Genomic DNA, 15,589 nt, shown 5'->3' with positions numbered 1-15,589 from the left:
ATGCGATCGGGTGTGTGTGAGTGTATGCGATCGGGTGTGTGTGAGTGTATGCGATCGGGTGTGTGTGAGTGTATGCGATCGGGTGTGGCTGAGTGTATGCGATCGGTTGTGTGTGTGAGTGTATGCGATCGGGTGTGGGTGAGTGTCGGCAGAGGAGCACGGCGTGCTGGAGGAGGCTGGGAGCAGAGAGGCTGATCTTAGGGAAGGCTGGGAGGGGGAGGCTGATGCTGGGGGAGACTGGGAGGGGAAGGCTAATGCTGAAGGAGGCTGGGAGGAGAGAGGCTGAACCTGGGGAAGGCTGGGAAGGGGAGGCTGATGCTGAGGGAGGCTGGAAGGAGAGAGGCTGAGGCTGGGAGGAGAGAGGCTGATGCTGGGGAAGGCTGGAAGGAGAGAGGCTGAGGCTGGGAGGAGAGAGGCTGATGCTGGGGAAGGCTGATGCTGAGGGAGGCTGGGAGGGGAAAGCTGATGCTGGGGAAGGCTGGGAGGACGGAGGCTGGGAGGAGAGAGGCTGATCCTGGGGAAGGCTGGGAGAGGGAGGCTGATGCTGAGGGAGGCTGGAAGGAGAGAGGGTGATGCTGGGAGAGGCTGGAAGGAGAGAGGCTGATGCTGGTGAAGGCTGGGAGGACGGAGGCTGGGAGGAGAGAGGCTGATCCTGGGGAAGGCTGGGAGAGGGAGGCTGATGCTGGAGGAGGCTGGAAGGAGAGAGGCTGATGCTGGGGGAGGCTAGAAGGAGAGAGGCTGATGCTGGGGGAGGCTAGAAGGAGAGAGGCTGATGCTGGGGGAGGCTAGAAGGAGAGAGGCTGATGCTGCGGGCAGAGAGGCTGATGCTGCGGGCAGAGAGGCTGATGCTGGTGCAGCATGGGGAATGGAGCACGATGGGGGGTGCGCAGCATGGGGGATGGAGCACGATGGGGAGTGCGCAGCATGGGGGATGGAGCACGTTTGGGAGTGCGCAGCATGGCGGATGGACCACGTTTGGGAGTGCGCAGCATGGAGGATGGAGCACGTTTGGCAGTGCGCAGCATGGCGGATGGACCACGTTTGGGAGTGAGCAGCATGGCGGATGGAGCACGTTTGGGAGTGCGCAGCATGGCGGATGGAGCACGTTTGGGAGTGCGCAGCATGGCGGATGGAGCACGTTTGGGAGTGCGCAGCATGGCGGATGGACCACGTTTGGGAGTGCGCAGCATGGCGGATGGAGCACGTTTGGGAGTGCGCAGCATGGGGGATGCAGCACGATGGGGAGTGCGCTGCATGGGGGATGGAGCACGATGGGGGGTGCGCAGCATGGGGGATGGAGCACGATGGAAGGTGCACACCTCCCCCCAACACACACACACACACGCGCACTGCACAACACACACACACTGGGAACCACAAACAACGCCCTACACAGACACCCACACACACAGACAACGCTGCACACACACAACACCCAACACACAAACACCGCAGCACACACAAATATACGCACATACCGCACAACACACACATTGCTCAAAACATACCTCCCCCCAAAACACACCACACACACACAAACCGCACAACACACACACACACAACGCTACAGACACACAGCGCTCCACAAACAACGCAACACACATACAACACCGCTCTCACCCCCCGCCACACCCAGAACATGTACAGCGCCCTACACAAACACTTGGTAACTACACACAACAACATCTGTATATATATATAACAAAAATCATACATGAACTACACAATACGTAAATTCTAGAATACCCGATGCGTAGAATCGGGCCACCTTCTAGTGCTGTATATAAGAGCCCACAGGTGGTGGCCGCAGCTTGTAGGCCCCAAATCTAGTGACAGGTTCTCTTTAAATATGTAAAAGATGTAAATATATATACATATATGTATATTTATTTTTCTCACTTATATATAGCGCTTTTAACTCTTTACAGATGTGATCATTACTGTCCCCATTGGGGCTCATAATCCACATATCCTATTCTATCAGTATGTCTTTGGAGTGTGTGGGAAAACCCAAGTACCCGGAGTAAACCCATGACTCTGGTATATGGATATATATTGTTGCCTAAAATTCAAAGGAAATGTGTCATCTTTAACTTTATGCCTTTTCGAGATCATTTCATCTTCAACTTGCTTAACTGTTCACACAAACAGTCATTTTGACCAAGGGTGTCCAAACTTTTACATGCCTCCGTATATGTACATCACCCACCTGGAAGGGTTAAAGGAAATTAGTGGGTTTGGGTGCGTTTTTTTAACTTAAATGCAGGTATGTTTTGTTAAAAATCATTTTTGCGATTGGGTACCATTAAACTTTTTTGCACCATATGCCTTCTGTACCCTCTGTGTTACCCTGTCTGACTTCCAACTAGATCAGACGTCACCGCAATTTTAATGTGGTAATGTCAGAAATAAGCTAAGAGCTCAGAAAAGGACATATAAAACTTCTAAATATCTTCCACTGACAGATTCCAATTGACTCATTTTACTGCCTTCAATGTGCAAAAATCCCAAATTATAGAAATAAATGCCCCCAAAAGGTGTCCATATCCTTTAATACTCCATTTCCCCTGTTGTATTATTCAAAACTCACAGACAATCACAACTAACTATGGTAGACCTCTAGAAATTCTGAAAAACCTCTTATATTTGTGCAGTTATTGTTAATTGATTGTTTTTAGTTACTGGTATACAATCTGTATCCTTGGGGAGTAAGTTTATTAAGTGCTAGAGTGTCATGCTCGAGCAAGGGAATGCACAGCAAACAACACAACACGGGGTTACAACGGGGATGGAAAGGCCCTAATGGTGGGGAGAGGGAAGTGGGATCCCCTCCTAACTCTAACCTGTGTCTAAACCCTGAGCTCCCCAACGTCCCTATACGAGTCCTTCCCACTGTCAAAGTCACATACCTAGTCCCTAGCTGTCCCCCCACTCACCCTGAATAGTGCAAAAGTCGGTGAGTGCACCACTTCACCACTGCAATAGTCAAACATAGGGGAAGGAAGACAGACAGGGGAACATAGACAAAAGGATATACACCAATATCAAAGTTGCAACCAAACACTAGGGCTGTAAACGACCGAACTCCAGCAGCTTCTGGAGTCTTCCTCCCTCCGTTCAGAAATTACTTCTATAATCGGCATCAGGTGGTGGAACATGTGACTATTTAAAGGGAAGGGGAGAAGGTGATAAATCGGCTGCACCTGAGATTGGGGTAAGAAGGAACTACAAGCAAGGAAAGAGTCCTTAACCCTTGCTGCAACATAAGAAAGCAAATACATTTAAAACCCAGAGTTTCAAAAGGCAATGTGAAAGTCAGATCCAAGTCCTGTCAAAGGTCTCCCAAGGACTGGTGACACTCGTGACATAGGAGTATTTAATATTCAGCAATCATCCTGGATATGGAGATGGATCGTCCTTAATCTTCTGAGAGTCTTCTGTTCTCGGACTAGGCAAAAATATTAATAAATAAATTGCCAAGGAAATTTTTTGTGGATATTGGCAAGCTGTACACAATAGTGAATGGAAAGTGTAATAATGATGATGATCAATGATCTTTTTTTATTTCAATACATATTTGCTTTATAAGAGAAACAATTTTGGCCTAAGGCTAGTTTCTTTTTTAATAACAAAATGTATAATCATTATGGTTTGGCTGCAGCAGACAAAAAATTTAGGGTTGCTGAATCATTGCATATAATTATATAATACAATTTATTCTGAAAGAGCCTGAGTCGACACTAGTTTCCATAATCAGAAATTTAACTATTGTTTAAATCAGGATTTTGTGTTACTTGTGTTTTTATAGAAAGTTTTGAACATTTTTTTTCTCACGATCATTACGAAACCAAATTAATATTCTTGCAATTTTTGTACCGGTGACTGGGGCTTTAATAGACTTATACTTACTGTCCTTTTAGGAAGAGTTTTCAGTAGGCTCCTTATCAGCAGAGGCTGGATAACAAAGACTGATAACACATCTGTATACAGTAGATAACACAGGATACTTCAATCATAATAAGTAATGTTACAGCTCACCTCCTCCTGTACAATGAATGATAACACCTCTATATACAGTAGGTAACACAGAATCCACCAATCACAATAGGTAATGTTACAGCTCACCTCCTTCTCCTGTACAATGACTGTTAACTCCTCTATATACACTAGATAACACAGGTCCTCCATTCACAATAGTGTCACAGCTCACATCCTCCTCCTCCTGTACAATGACTGATAACAAATCTATATATAGTTTTAATTGTTTTAGTTGTAATACAGCTTGTGATATGAAAAGAAAAAACATTGCCCGAAGTAAAAAATAAATAAATTAACACAAAAAGCTTGTTATAACTACAGATAATTTTCTAATAATAGCTTTCCTTTAATATGTCTCATGATTAGAGAAATTTGTACTTTAATAGGTTTGCTAAAGGAATTATTTTTACGATTTACTATTATTTTTGGAACATGAAATACCATTTGTCTCCATAGGTAACAGCAGCATAAGTACACATCGAACTACTGATGCTAGCGCATAGAAGCTTTTGAAAGGGCCGGCACTAGCGTCCATGCAAATCACCCTCCTCCAGGCCTCATGGAATCTACTAAGTAGATTTTTTTTAATAGGAACTATTGAAAGGAATATTGTCACACTGAGTTTTCCACAAACTTTGCCGACTGTCATGGCGGCAGCGGGCTCTGTTGCAGATTCTGACACTCCGCCCAATGGTTTCTCTGGTGTTTGGGATCAACACAGGCAGACTCGGGCTTCGACCTGCTGTGTGCTGATTCATAGGCAGGCTAGCAGGAGTTAATCTTTGCTGGTCTGCTTGCTCCTTTGATCACATGTAGGGAAATCTATCACATCTACTCCCCTCCTATTTATGCTGTTTGAATCCTTCAACCCATGCCAACTATAGTTTGTCTACGTTGGTCTGTGAGATGTGGTGTCCCAGACTTTCTCTTGTGCTTTTTGCTTGGTGCGGTTGTAGGGTTTACCCTTTTCCTGTACATCCTTCCTGCTCTTGTTTTTCCTCCTGAATTTCTTATTGTCTTTACCTTTTTGTGTGCTGTGTAACAGAGTTTTGGTTTTCCCTTCTTGTCTTTATCTGTGGGTTTCATCACACTCCTTTCTCGTCCTTCCCTGGGGGGAGGGGGAATTATATCAGGACTAGTCAGGAGCAGGGCCAAGAAGGAGACTCGGGCATCTCCACTATCAGGAGTATCCCTGAGATTAGGGTAGCATAGAGCCCACTAGCTTTGCTGTTTTTATTTGTGGGTTTCACCACATTCCTGTCCTGTCCTTCCCGGGGGGGGGGAATCAAATCAGGACTGGTCAGCAGCAGGGCCAGAGAGGAGACTCAGGCCTCTCCACCATCAGGAGTATCCCTGAGATTAGGGATAGCATAGGGCCCCCTAGCTTTGCTGTTTTTATATGTGGGTTTCACCACACTTCTGTCCTGTCCTTCCCTGGGGGGGACAGGGAATCTGATCAGGACTGGTCAGGAGCAGGGCCAGTGAGGAGACTCAGGCCTCTCCACCATCAGGAGTATCCCTGAGATTAGGGATAGCATAGGGCCTTCTAGCTTCTTAGGAAACCAGGCTCCCAACTATCCTATAGTCGACATGACACATATATTGAATGTATTCCATGGGACCCGGAGATGTACACTGATGTATAGCCACATAATGTATGAAGGCTAGGGCAGTACATTTGAGGGTCACCCAAATGTTATTTTGCAGACTCCTTAGGATCTTCTTGGTAGTTGGCATTGGCACCCAAGACCATTTGAAGTATCAGCAGCAGATCTTCCTCTCTCGGGGGTTGACTAGCCCATCCTTGAAGAGTAAAAAGTAGATCAAAAAAATCATCGTAATTGATGGAATGCCAAAATATCCAAAAATCAACACAACAACTTTTTCTAATCCTTTGGATTTTTAGAGTTTATATGTTCTATTTCTATAAATTGGCATCTTTTACAGGTATCTGACCTGAAGAAACTCCTTGCAGCTAAAGATACCCACCTGCGAGAAATAAAAGAGGAATTAGAAAAATACAAAGAGCGATGTGCCCGCCAGCTGTCCCAGATACAGACCCTCAAAGAGCATATCAAGGACTATGGTCATTCTACTGGTGAAAAAGCTGAACTAAATGCAGAGATACACTCTCACCGGAGAGAAAATAAAGAGTTAATTGACAGAATTAAAGAACTGGAGAATCGACTAAGGTTTGTGGCAGTGAACAGACTATTTATTTATTAGAACTCTATGGATGGCTCAATTAGGTCACATAATGGGGCTTTTGTAAATGCAATATTTATTGTGTTAGGAGACATTAAGGGACCGTAACATAAATTACCGTATTTAAAAAAGAAAAAAAATTAAATGATTCAATTTATTGATTTATTTTTTTTAAAATATTATTTATTCATGATAACATTTTCATGGAGACAACTATGTTGGTTGCAAACCTGTAATGTCATTATAAAGATTGCACCAGGGTGTGTGTGCTCTATGGTAGGGTCAACAAATAAGAGCTAATGGTCAGAGATGTGTCCATAGACTAATACAGACATGTACATTAATACTGTATACAGATTGCATCTGATCGAAAGAGAAAAAGCTGAACAGAAAAGCAGTGGTCTAGGAAAAAGACTTCATGAGACTGTTGAGAGGTTGTCCTCCTGTCTGAATTTAAAGATTGAGGAACATGAGGATCCCCTGGATACTTTGGTGTTGAAGGTAAAACCTTTTTGCCTGTGAAACAATTAAGTACCGTAATTACCATATTTTTCGGACCATAAGACGCACCTAAGATTTAAAGGAGGAAAAGTGTTGCAGCAGCAAAATGTGGTCATCATGCACTGTAATGGTGGGGATTTAGTGCTGACACTGTTATGGGGTAATGTCCCACAATTTTGTACTAATGTACCCCATCCTGGGCCTTTCCCAGGTATATACTGTGTGTACTATATCCTGGTATATGATCCCCATCCTGGTATATATGTCTTCCATCTTGGTATATATGTCCTTCATCCTGGTATATATGTCTCCCATCCTGGTATATACTGTATGTGCCTCATCCTGGAATATATGTCTCTTTCCTGATATATATGTCCCCCATTCTGGTATATATGATCCCCATCTGGTACATATGTCCCCCATCCTGTTATATATGTCAACCATTATGGGCCCATCCTGGTATATATGTCCTCCATCATGGGCCCATCCTGCTAAATATGCCCTCCATCATGGGCTCGTGATGGTATATATGTCCTTCATCATGTTTCCATTCTGGTATATATGTCGTCCATCATGAGCGGATTCTGGTATATACGCCTCCCGTTATGCCGCACACGTAAAAAAAATAAACGATTATACTCCCCTTCCTTCCTTTCCCCTCCTCGAGCGGTGTCCCCTTCTGATGCTGACAACTGACTTCAGTATGTAAGTGATGGGCAGTGCATGACGTCTCTGCCATGTGACCCCAATCACACGCCGACATCAGCTGCTGGCTAATCCAAAATTAGTATTCACTGCTCCCCACGCCATGGACTATGGGTGTAGGGAGCAGTGAATATTAATTTTCTTTAATAGCGGACACACATGATCGCCCCAGGCGTTGCAGGTGGCTTGTAGTTGGGTGATCACATGTGCCTGCTATTAAAGGAAATTAATATTCACTGCTCCCCACACTCATAATCTTGACCACCTCTCGACGCTGGCTTCAGTACAGACAGCTTGGCTGGATTATGGGTGTGGGGAGAAGTGAATGTTCATTCTCTTTAATAGCAGGGACATGTGTTCGCTTCCTGCAGCAGCAACCAGTCTACTGTGACCCTGCTCCACTGCCACTGCCAACCACCCACCAGTAAGCAAGTAAAAAGGTGGTGTCACACACAGCGACGGCGACAACGACGTTGCTGCTAAGTCACCATTTTCTGTGACGTAGCAGCGACGTCCCGTCGCTGTCGCTGTGTGTGACATCCAGCAACGAGCTGGCCCCTGCTGTGAGGTCGCCGCTCGTTGCTGAATGTCCTGCTTCATTTTTTGCTCGTCGCTCTCCCGCTGTGAAGCACACATCGCTGTGTGTGACAGCGAGAGAGCGACGAACTGAAGGGAGCAGGGAGCAGGCGTCTGGCAGCTGCGGAAAGCTGTAACCAAGGTAAATATCGGGTAACCAAGCGAAGCCCTTTCCTTGGTTACCCGATATTTACATTAGTTAGTAGCAGCGCCGCTCTCACGCTGCCAGTGCCAGCTCCCTGTTCCCTGCACACGTAGCTGGAGTACACATCGGGTAATTAATAAGGTCAGGTCGCCGGTCGTGATCGCTGCTGCGCCGCTATGTGTGACCCCAGCTTAAGACACACACCCTACATTCCCTCCAAATGTTCTTATTTTTTTTATGTAAATTTTAATTATGGAATGTTGTAAACATCATTGAAAAACAGGGTTTTTTTTCAGGACTAGACTATTTTTGCATGTTATTGACCCAGCAAAATGCTGGGGTTTTTTTGTTGCTTTTTTTACCACATTATGGTTTCAAAGCGAAAGCATTTTTGTATGGTTATTTAATAATTTTGCTTCTTTTTCTCATGCATACATGGGGCTTTAGTTTTGTGCCATTTTTATATTAGTGTTTCTCTTTGCAAGGTGATCAACAAAAATGTGTCTGTGTTTGGTTTTTATATTTTTCTTTCTTGTTTTGTTTTTTTTTCTTTTTTTTTTTTAATAGTAAAAAGTGTTATATTTCAATTTTATCCCCCTTTTTTCATTACAGACATTTTATATCTGTATACTTTGATTTGGGTGGTCCAGGGCTGGGTAGAAGCTGTGAATTAAGCAAGTGGTTTTATTCTTTTTTGTTCTGTTTACCATTTTATAATTTTCTGAACTATAGACATAGCACCCATTATTTACAGCGAAAAGGGGTGTGGGGGCGATAATAAGCTGTCTTTGCCTTCTCTATGGAGTCTGGCTGTGTCTCGCTCAGTTCTCCTGCAGCTGCAAGATTTAGCGGGTTATATGTGGACCAGTTAGGTGCTTTAATTCATTTTGCGATCTACAAGTGGTTAAATAATGATCACTAGTGAGTGATTGGATCAGTTGAAGTAAGTCACTATACACACTAGCCCTAGAAGGTCAGTAACATTAATGTTTATTTTTTTTAAAGGGGATTTTCGGTGATACAAATTAAAGAGGAACCATCATTTGCCATGAATATGTAATGTTTTTCTCTGGAGGAAGTGTCGCTCTTCTCCTGATCTCCTGAATCTGGTATTGTTTTCTTTTGTTTCTGCGCCTCTCCTTTCCTGAGCTATGTCCCTATATTTCCTGTATATAATTCTAGTGTCACAGGTATATAAAGACAGGAGAGGGGCCCCTAGGCTGGCCGTCAGACTTGAGACCCTGCACTGCCCCTTATCTTGGAGGTAGGCTTGAGGTAGCCAGGTCCGAGCCCCCAGCGTGACCCTAACTCCTGTCTGAGCCCTGACCTTACTCCCTCTCTCTCACACCCTCGGGGCAGGCAGAAAAAAAATTACAAAACCCCACAAAATGACATGGACAAGGGAGAACGGAAACTCGTCCACAGCACTGAAAACACACATGAGAGACAATAGGTGTACTGGGGAAAAACAAAAAAGGGGAGGAAGTAACGCACAACAGGGGAATGTTCACACCACTCAGAAGCACAACACGAATCACCATTAACAGAATAGCCACCAAGACCGGGATCACTGGAGCTTATGCTGAAGCTATCATCAGCGCATACTGGAAGGAGGCCGTGCTTTACATAGGGAGGAGACAGCTGCCCTTGGCAATTAGCAACCTGAATACTTAGGTTCTGCTCACCAGTCTGCAAGAATTAACTCCTGCAGAACTGAAGACCAGTGAACCTAAACCAGCTGACGCCCGGCTCTGGCTGAACAATCCAGAAGCCTAAAGGGGGCTTTACACGCAACAACATCACTAATGAGATGACGTTGGAGTCACGGAATTCATGACCCACATCCGGCCTCGTTAGCGACGTCTTTGCATGTGACACATACGAGCGACCGCTAACGATGTAAAATACTCACCAAATCGTTGATTGTTGACACGTCGTCCATTTCCCAAATATCGTTCCTTGTTCTGGACGCAGGTTGTTCATCGTTCCTGAGGCAGCACACATCGCTACGTGTGACACCACAGGAACGACGAACAACACCGTACCTGCGTCCTCAGGCAACGAGGTGGGCGTGACTTTCCTGCGGCTGCTCTCCGCCCCTCCGCTTCTATTGAACGCCTGCCTTGTGACATCGCTGTGACGCCGCATGAACCGCCCCCTTAGAAATGAGGCTGTTCGCCGGCCACAGCGACGTCGTGAGGAAGCTAAGTATGTGTGACGGGTACCAGCGAGTTTGTCCGCCACGGGCAACGATTTGCCCGTGACGCACAAATGACGGGGGCGGGTGCAAACACTAGCGACATTGCTAGCGATGTCGCAGCGTGTAAAGCCCCCTTTAGGTTACTTGTCAGACTCTGTAGTGTGAAGAATGTCTGACGACGCCGTGCCACCAGATGTGTGCAGAGCCGAACATCGCACGACATCTAGTCTTTTTAGCCAAGTGGGTGTAGTCCATACCTCTTTGTGGGTGTGTTTTTGAAGGCCATGCCCAGTTGTCTAAAAAGACTAGATTTATATACAAAAACGGTGTGGCCATATCTCAGGAACAGAGAGGCGCAGGAACAAAAGAAAAACAGTGCCAGATTCAGGAGAACAGCAACATTTACACCAGGTAAAATTACATTACAAAATTATGGTGAGTGACAGGTCCTGATGACCTTGTCTAATGATAGGCCATCAACATGTAGAAACTTACTTTTTTTCATGATAATGAATTTACTTAATTCTAGGTTGAAAAATTTATGAAAGAACATAAACTGCACAAATCCAGAATCACAAATCTTGAAGATGCCTTGGCAAGCCAACAAGTTGAATCCAAAGCCAGTCGGGATACTATTGTAAAACTGGTGTCGGAGACGGAAAAACATAAAAAGGCCATCACTGGTTTTCCTGCAGAAATGCAGTCTCTTAAAAGGGTGAGCTAGGACACAACTGTTTTGTCCCCTTGAAGACCTAAGAGAACGATAGTCACAACAACTACTGAACCAAGAGGACTTGTAGCTCTGTCTTTGTTTTTGTCACGAGTGACACTGAGGGTCTGTATAACCCAAGACTGTGCCTTAGAAAGTCCGCTGCGGCTGTCAGGAGTAATTCATCAATTTGATTGTTTCTTCTACATTTTATCAGGTCACTTTTCATGTCATGTCTTTTGCTTTGTAGCTAGAATGACACTTAGTGACCTGTATTGTCAGGAGTTAGGTCACACATTCAGTCTTGCTTTATATCTGTTACTTGATATCTAGTAAAAAAATAATTGATGTTAGATAAACTTTTTAAGGTTTGTTTTTTTTAGAAAAAAATAGTCAGAAGAATCTTGAAGATTAACAATTATAATAGTTTATATGGTGCTAATATATTCTGGGGCGATGTCATCACTCACATAGGTCACTGCAAATTGGGCTCACAAATTTACTCTATAGGGAAGAGACTGGAGTACGTAGACAGAAGGAAAACATGCAAACTGAATTAAGCTTTGGTTCCAAAGCTCGTTCCCAATCATTAGGACCCCTAGCGATCAGTAATTTGCCTGTGAATTAGGGGTAATTTACTCTCGAGAATAGCCTTTTAAATACCTTCTAAATTCCCATTAGTCTACTATTCTTTTTTTTTCTTTTTTTGAGTTGTGTTGCTCCATTACAGAATGATTCACATTTGTTGCTTTTGTAGCACGGCATGTGAAATCTCTGCTTGCAAACCAACTTGGAGTTTCTTTCGAGTCTTCTATGGGATGTAAGATCTCACCCCTCCCTCCCAGATGCTGTGTAACAATTATGTAGATACTCTGGAATCTGATAGCATGGAATATAATGAAACTGAGACAAAGGATGGGTGAATACTCTGTATTAACAAATAATAAACACAGTGTAAATAACAGAGAATAACAGAGGCAACTACAAATTAAATGCAAGAGCAACCGCACTAATATGTGAATGTCCAAACGTAATATGCAGGATTGCGCAGAGCAAACAAATATGTGAAAGTCCAGGATAATATGCAGAAATAAGCACAGCAAACAAGTGGTGAAATGTCCAGAATAATATGCAGAAGTAAGCACAGCAAATAAGTGGTGAAATGTCCAGAATAATATGCAGGTGTGTGCACAGCACTAATACATGAAAGTCCAGAAGTTATATGCAGGTGCACACAGCAAACAGTTCTCAGTGTACTTCCTAGGGCTGAACAAAGTTCCACTCAAGTCCAGCACACAGCCCATATAGATAGAGTCCTGGATGAAGTACACAGATAACTAACAAACTAGTTCTGACAGAACAAGGAAGTCCAGCAGTATTAGCTATTCTCTTGGGAGTCTTGAAGGCAGGGAACCACAGTCAGGATCATGGAAATGCACCGTGTACTGCAGGCAGCTGAACTGTAATGAGGCAGAGCACAGAACTAACATGCAGCAGCAGAAACAAGCCAGATGTGACTCAGTAGCCAGCAGCACAAAATACTCAGGCAAGGACTAAATCCCGGAGCAGGATTTATAAGCAGGGCAGACAGGAAGTTCAACAGCCAGGCAAGGCAACAGATTCTATCTTGGACGAGGGCAAGAAAACACAACAAGTTCCATGGAAACCCTGGACCTTATATGCTGCCAATCACAGGTCAGTAGATAAGCAAGGGCTGGAGAAGAGAAAGAGCAATAGGGCCTTACCTGGTAAACCCAGGGGGATCACAATAGAATAAGGCTCACCTTATTGGTTTGTAAGAAATCACAACCACTGTGTCTCGTGTAGAAGAGAACGGCTGCCGGAGCCCCACAGAGATATATAATTACATAGGTTGAAAAAAGACCTGGGGCCATCTAGTTCAACCTTCCTCCACCAATGTTCTGGAAGACAAGGGGTTAATGCCACGCTGCCACAAGAAATCCAGGTAGTTGATTTAAAAATGCATTGTTTATTCAGGCAACGCGTTTCAGAGACCAAGTCTCCTTCATCAGGACTGAAAAATCAACAATCTACAATGTTGATTTTTTCATCCTGATGAAGGAGACCTGATTTCTTTGTCGCTCTATTGGGAGACCCAGACAATTGGGTGTATAGGCTATGCCTCCGGAGGCCGCACAAAGTATTACACTCAAAAGTGTTAAGCCCCTCCCCTTCTGCCTATACACCCCCCGTGCTCCCACGGGCTCCTCAGTTTTTTGCTTTGTGCGAAGGAGGTCAGACACGCACGCACAGCTCCACAGATTGGTCAGCAGCAGCTGCTGACCATGTCGGATGGAAGAAAAGTGGGCCCATATAGGGCCCCCAGCATGCTCCCTTCTCACCCCACTCTTGTCGGCGGTGTTGTAAGGTTGAGGTATCCATTGCGGGTACGGAGGCTGGAGCCCACATGCTGTTTTCCTTCCCCATCCCCCTCAGGGCTCTGGTGGAAGTGGGATCCTATCGGTCTCCAGGCACTGAGACCGTGCTTCATCCACAACTCCTGTGGAGCCTGCTGGATAGGAGCCGGGTATCGTTCAGGGACATGGCCCTGCTACTTGGAGGTACTCTGTGTCCCCGTGGGGACCGCGCACAGCAACACTCCAGCTTTGCTGGGTGTGCTAGTGCACCGGGGACCGCGGCGCTGACCGGGTTAATATGTGCCATTACACACTCAGCGTTGCTGAGTGTGTTTATGTATAGGGACTGCCGCACTGACCGCCGCTGCCATTGAAACACTGCGGCGCGGCTGGGACTTGTAGTGCGCCGGGGACTTCCACGCCGGCCGCGCTTTTACGGCGGCCGCGTTTATTACTAGAGTCCCCGGCTTTTTGCGGCCTAGTTTCCTTTCCTCCCGCCCATAGCCCTGACAGGCAGGGGAAGGGCGGGACGCTGCACAGAACGAGCAGCACTGAGGGCTGGAGCATGCTTTGCATACTCCACTCCCCTCACTGTGCACAGTGCAGGCACCAGTTCCCGCTCTTTCTGGGTCACGCCCACGGCTCCCTCCTCTCCTCAGGACGCATTCCTGTCAGCTCCTCGGATGCTGCAGAGGGGGACAAAATCTGGGAGACCCAGGCAGGGACTCTGGTGGCCTCACAACCGCTTTAAGCGGGTGGTAAGCAGCACCTGTGGTGCTAGCCCCATTGTGCAGTAGTGTAACATTATATGTTTATTTTACACTGTATAGTGCACAGTTGATTTCTGGCTATATACCCTATTGTGTTGCTCAGGGAAGATAATAGCATGGCGCCCACGAAAGGCAGGGGTGCCAAAACACAGGCTTATTATGTTGCCTGCGCCGCATGTACGACCCCGCTACCGGCAGGTTCCACTGACCCTCATTGTGTGCACTGTTCGGCCCCTGTAGCACTTACTCAGCCAGAGCCTCTGCTAGGGGGGGCCCAGGGGGAGCCACCTGCTAACACTGTTCAGGTGACAGGGACGGAGTTTGCAAAACTCTCTGAGACTATGGCTAAGATACTGGAAGCCTTGCAGTCCAGACCGGTATCTCAGCACAGGTACTCTGTTGATTCTTTGTTCCCTGGCCCACCTCAGCTGGACCAACAATGTCCTCCCGGGGTATCTCATGGATCCCAAGCTGAGGGTTCTGACACAGACCCCAGCCCCAGACCGACTAAGCGAGCTCGCTTAGATTTTCCCTCGACATCATCATATTGTTCAGGGTCTCAGCGAGGGGAATCTCTAGTTGATGACGCGGAAGTAGCTGATCAGGATTCTGATCCTGAGGCCGCTCTCAATCTTGATACTCCGGACGGGGACGCCATAGTGAACGACCTTATTGCGTCCATCAATCGTATGTTGGATATTTCTCCCTCAGCTCCTCCGGCGGAGGAGTCGGCTTCCCAGCAGGAGAAATTCCGTTTCAGGTTTCCCAAGCGTACACCGAGTATGTTTCTGGACCACTCTGATTTCAGAGAGGCAGTCCAGAATCACCATGCTTGTCCAGATAAGCGTTTTTCTAAGCGCCTTAAGGATACACGTTATCCTTTTCCCCCTGACGTGGTCAAGGGTTGGACTCAGTGTCCCAAAGTGGATCCTCCAATCTCCAGACTGGCAGCTAGATCCATACTTGCAGTGGAAGCTGGGGCTTCACTCAAAGATGCCACTGACAGGCAGATGGAGCTCTGGTTGAAATCCATCTATGAAGCTATCGGCGCTTCTTTTGCCCCAGCATTCGCAGCCGTATGGGCGCTACAAGCTATCTCAGCAGGTCAAGCGCAAATTGACGCAGCCACACGCACGTCCGCGCCACAGGTGGCGTCCATAACCACTCAGACGTCGGCATTTGCGTCTTACGCTATTAAGGCTGTCCTGGACTCTGCGAGCCATACGGCGGTTGCAGCCGCCAATTCGGTGGTACTCCGCAGGGCCTTGTGGCTACGGGAATGGAAGGCAGATTCTGTTTCCAAAAAGCGCTTAACCAGTTTGCCAATTTCTGGCGAACGATTGTTTGGCGAGCGTTTGGATG

General features: G+C 46.1%; 1 protein-coding gene across 1 annotated transcript in view; it reads left to right on the top strand.

Annotated features, from left to right (window-relative positions):
* The first annotated feature begins 2,260 nt into the window (after nt 1-2,260).
* The window catches only part of LOC142257553 (coiled-coil domain-containing protein 170-like), a 38,779-nt gene continuing 25,450 nt past the window's right edge, over nt 2,261-15,589 (top strand). Inside the window, exons 1-4 of the mRNA XM_075329701.1 lie at nt 2,261-2,266; nt 5,986-6,230; nt 6,600-6,744; nt 10,900-11,085. Coding sequence (XP_075185816.1) covers nt 2,261-2,266; nt 5,986-6,230; nt 6,600-6,744; nt 10,900-11,085 — 582 coding nt within the window. The remainder of the gene's footprint in view (nt 2,267-5,985; nt 6,231-6,599; nt 6,745-10,899; nt 11,086-15,589) is intronic.

The sequence above is a fragment of the Anomaloglossus baeobatrachus genome, chromosome 12, assembly GCF_048569485.1.
Source record: "Anomaloglossus baeobatrachus isolate aAnoBae1 chromosome 12, aAnoBae1.hap1, whole genome shotgun sequence".
NCBI lineage: Eukaryota > Metazoa > Chordata > Amphibia > Anura > Aromobatidae > Anomaloglossus > Anomaloglossus baeobatrachus.
This window is presented reverse-complemented; position numbering and strand designations above follow the sequence as displayed.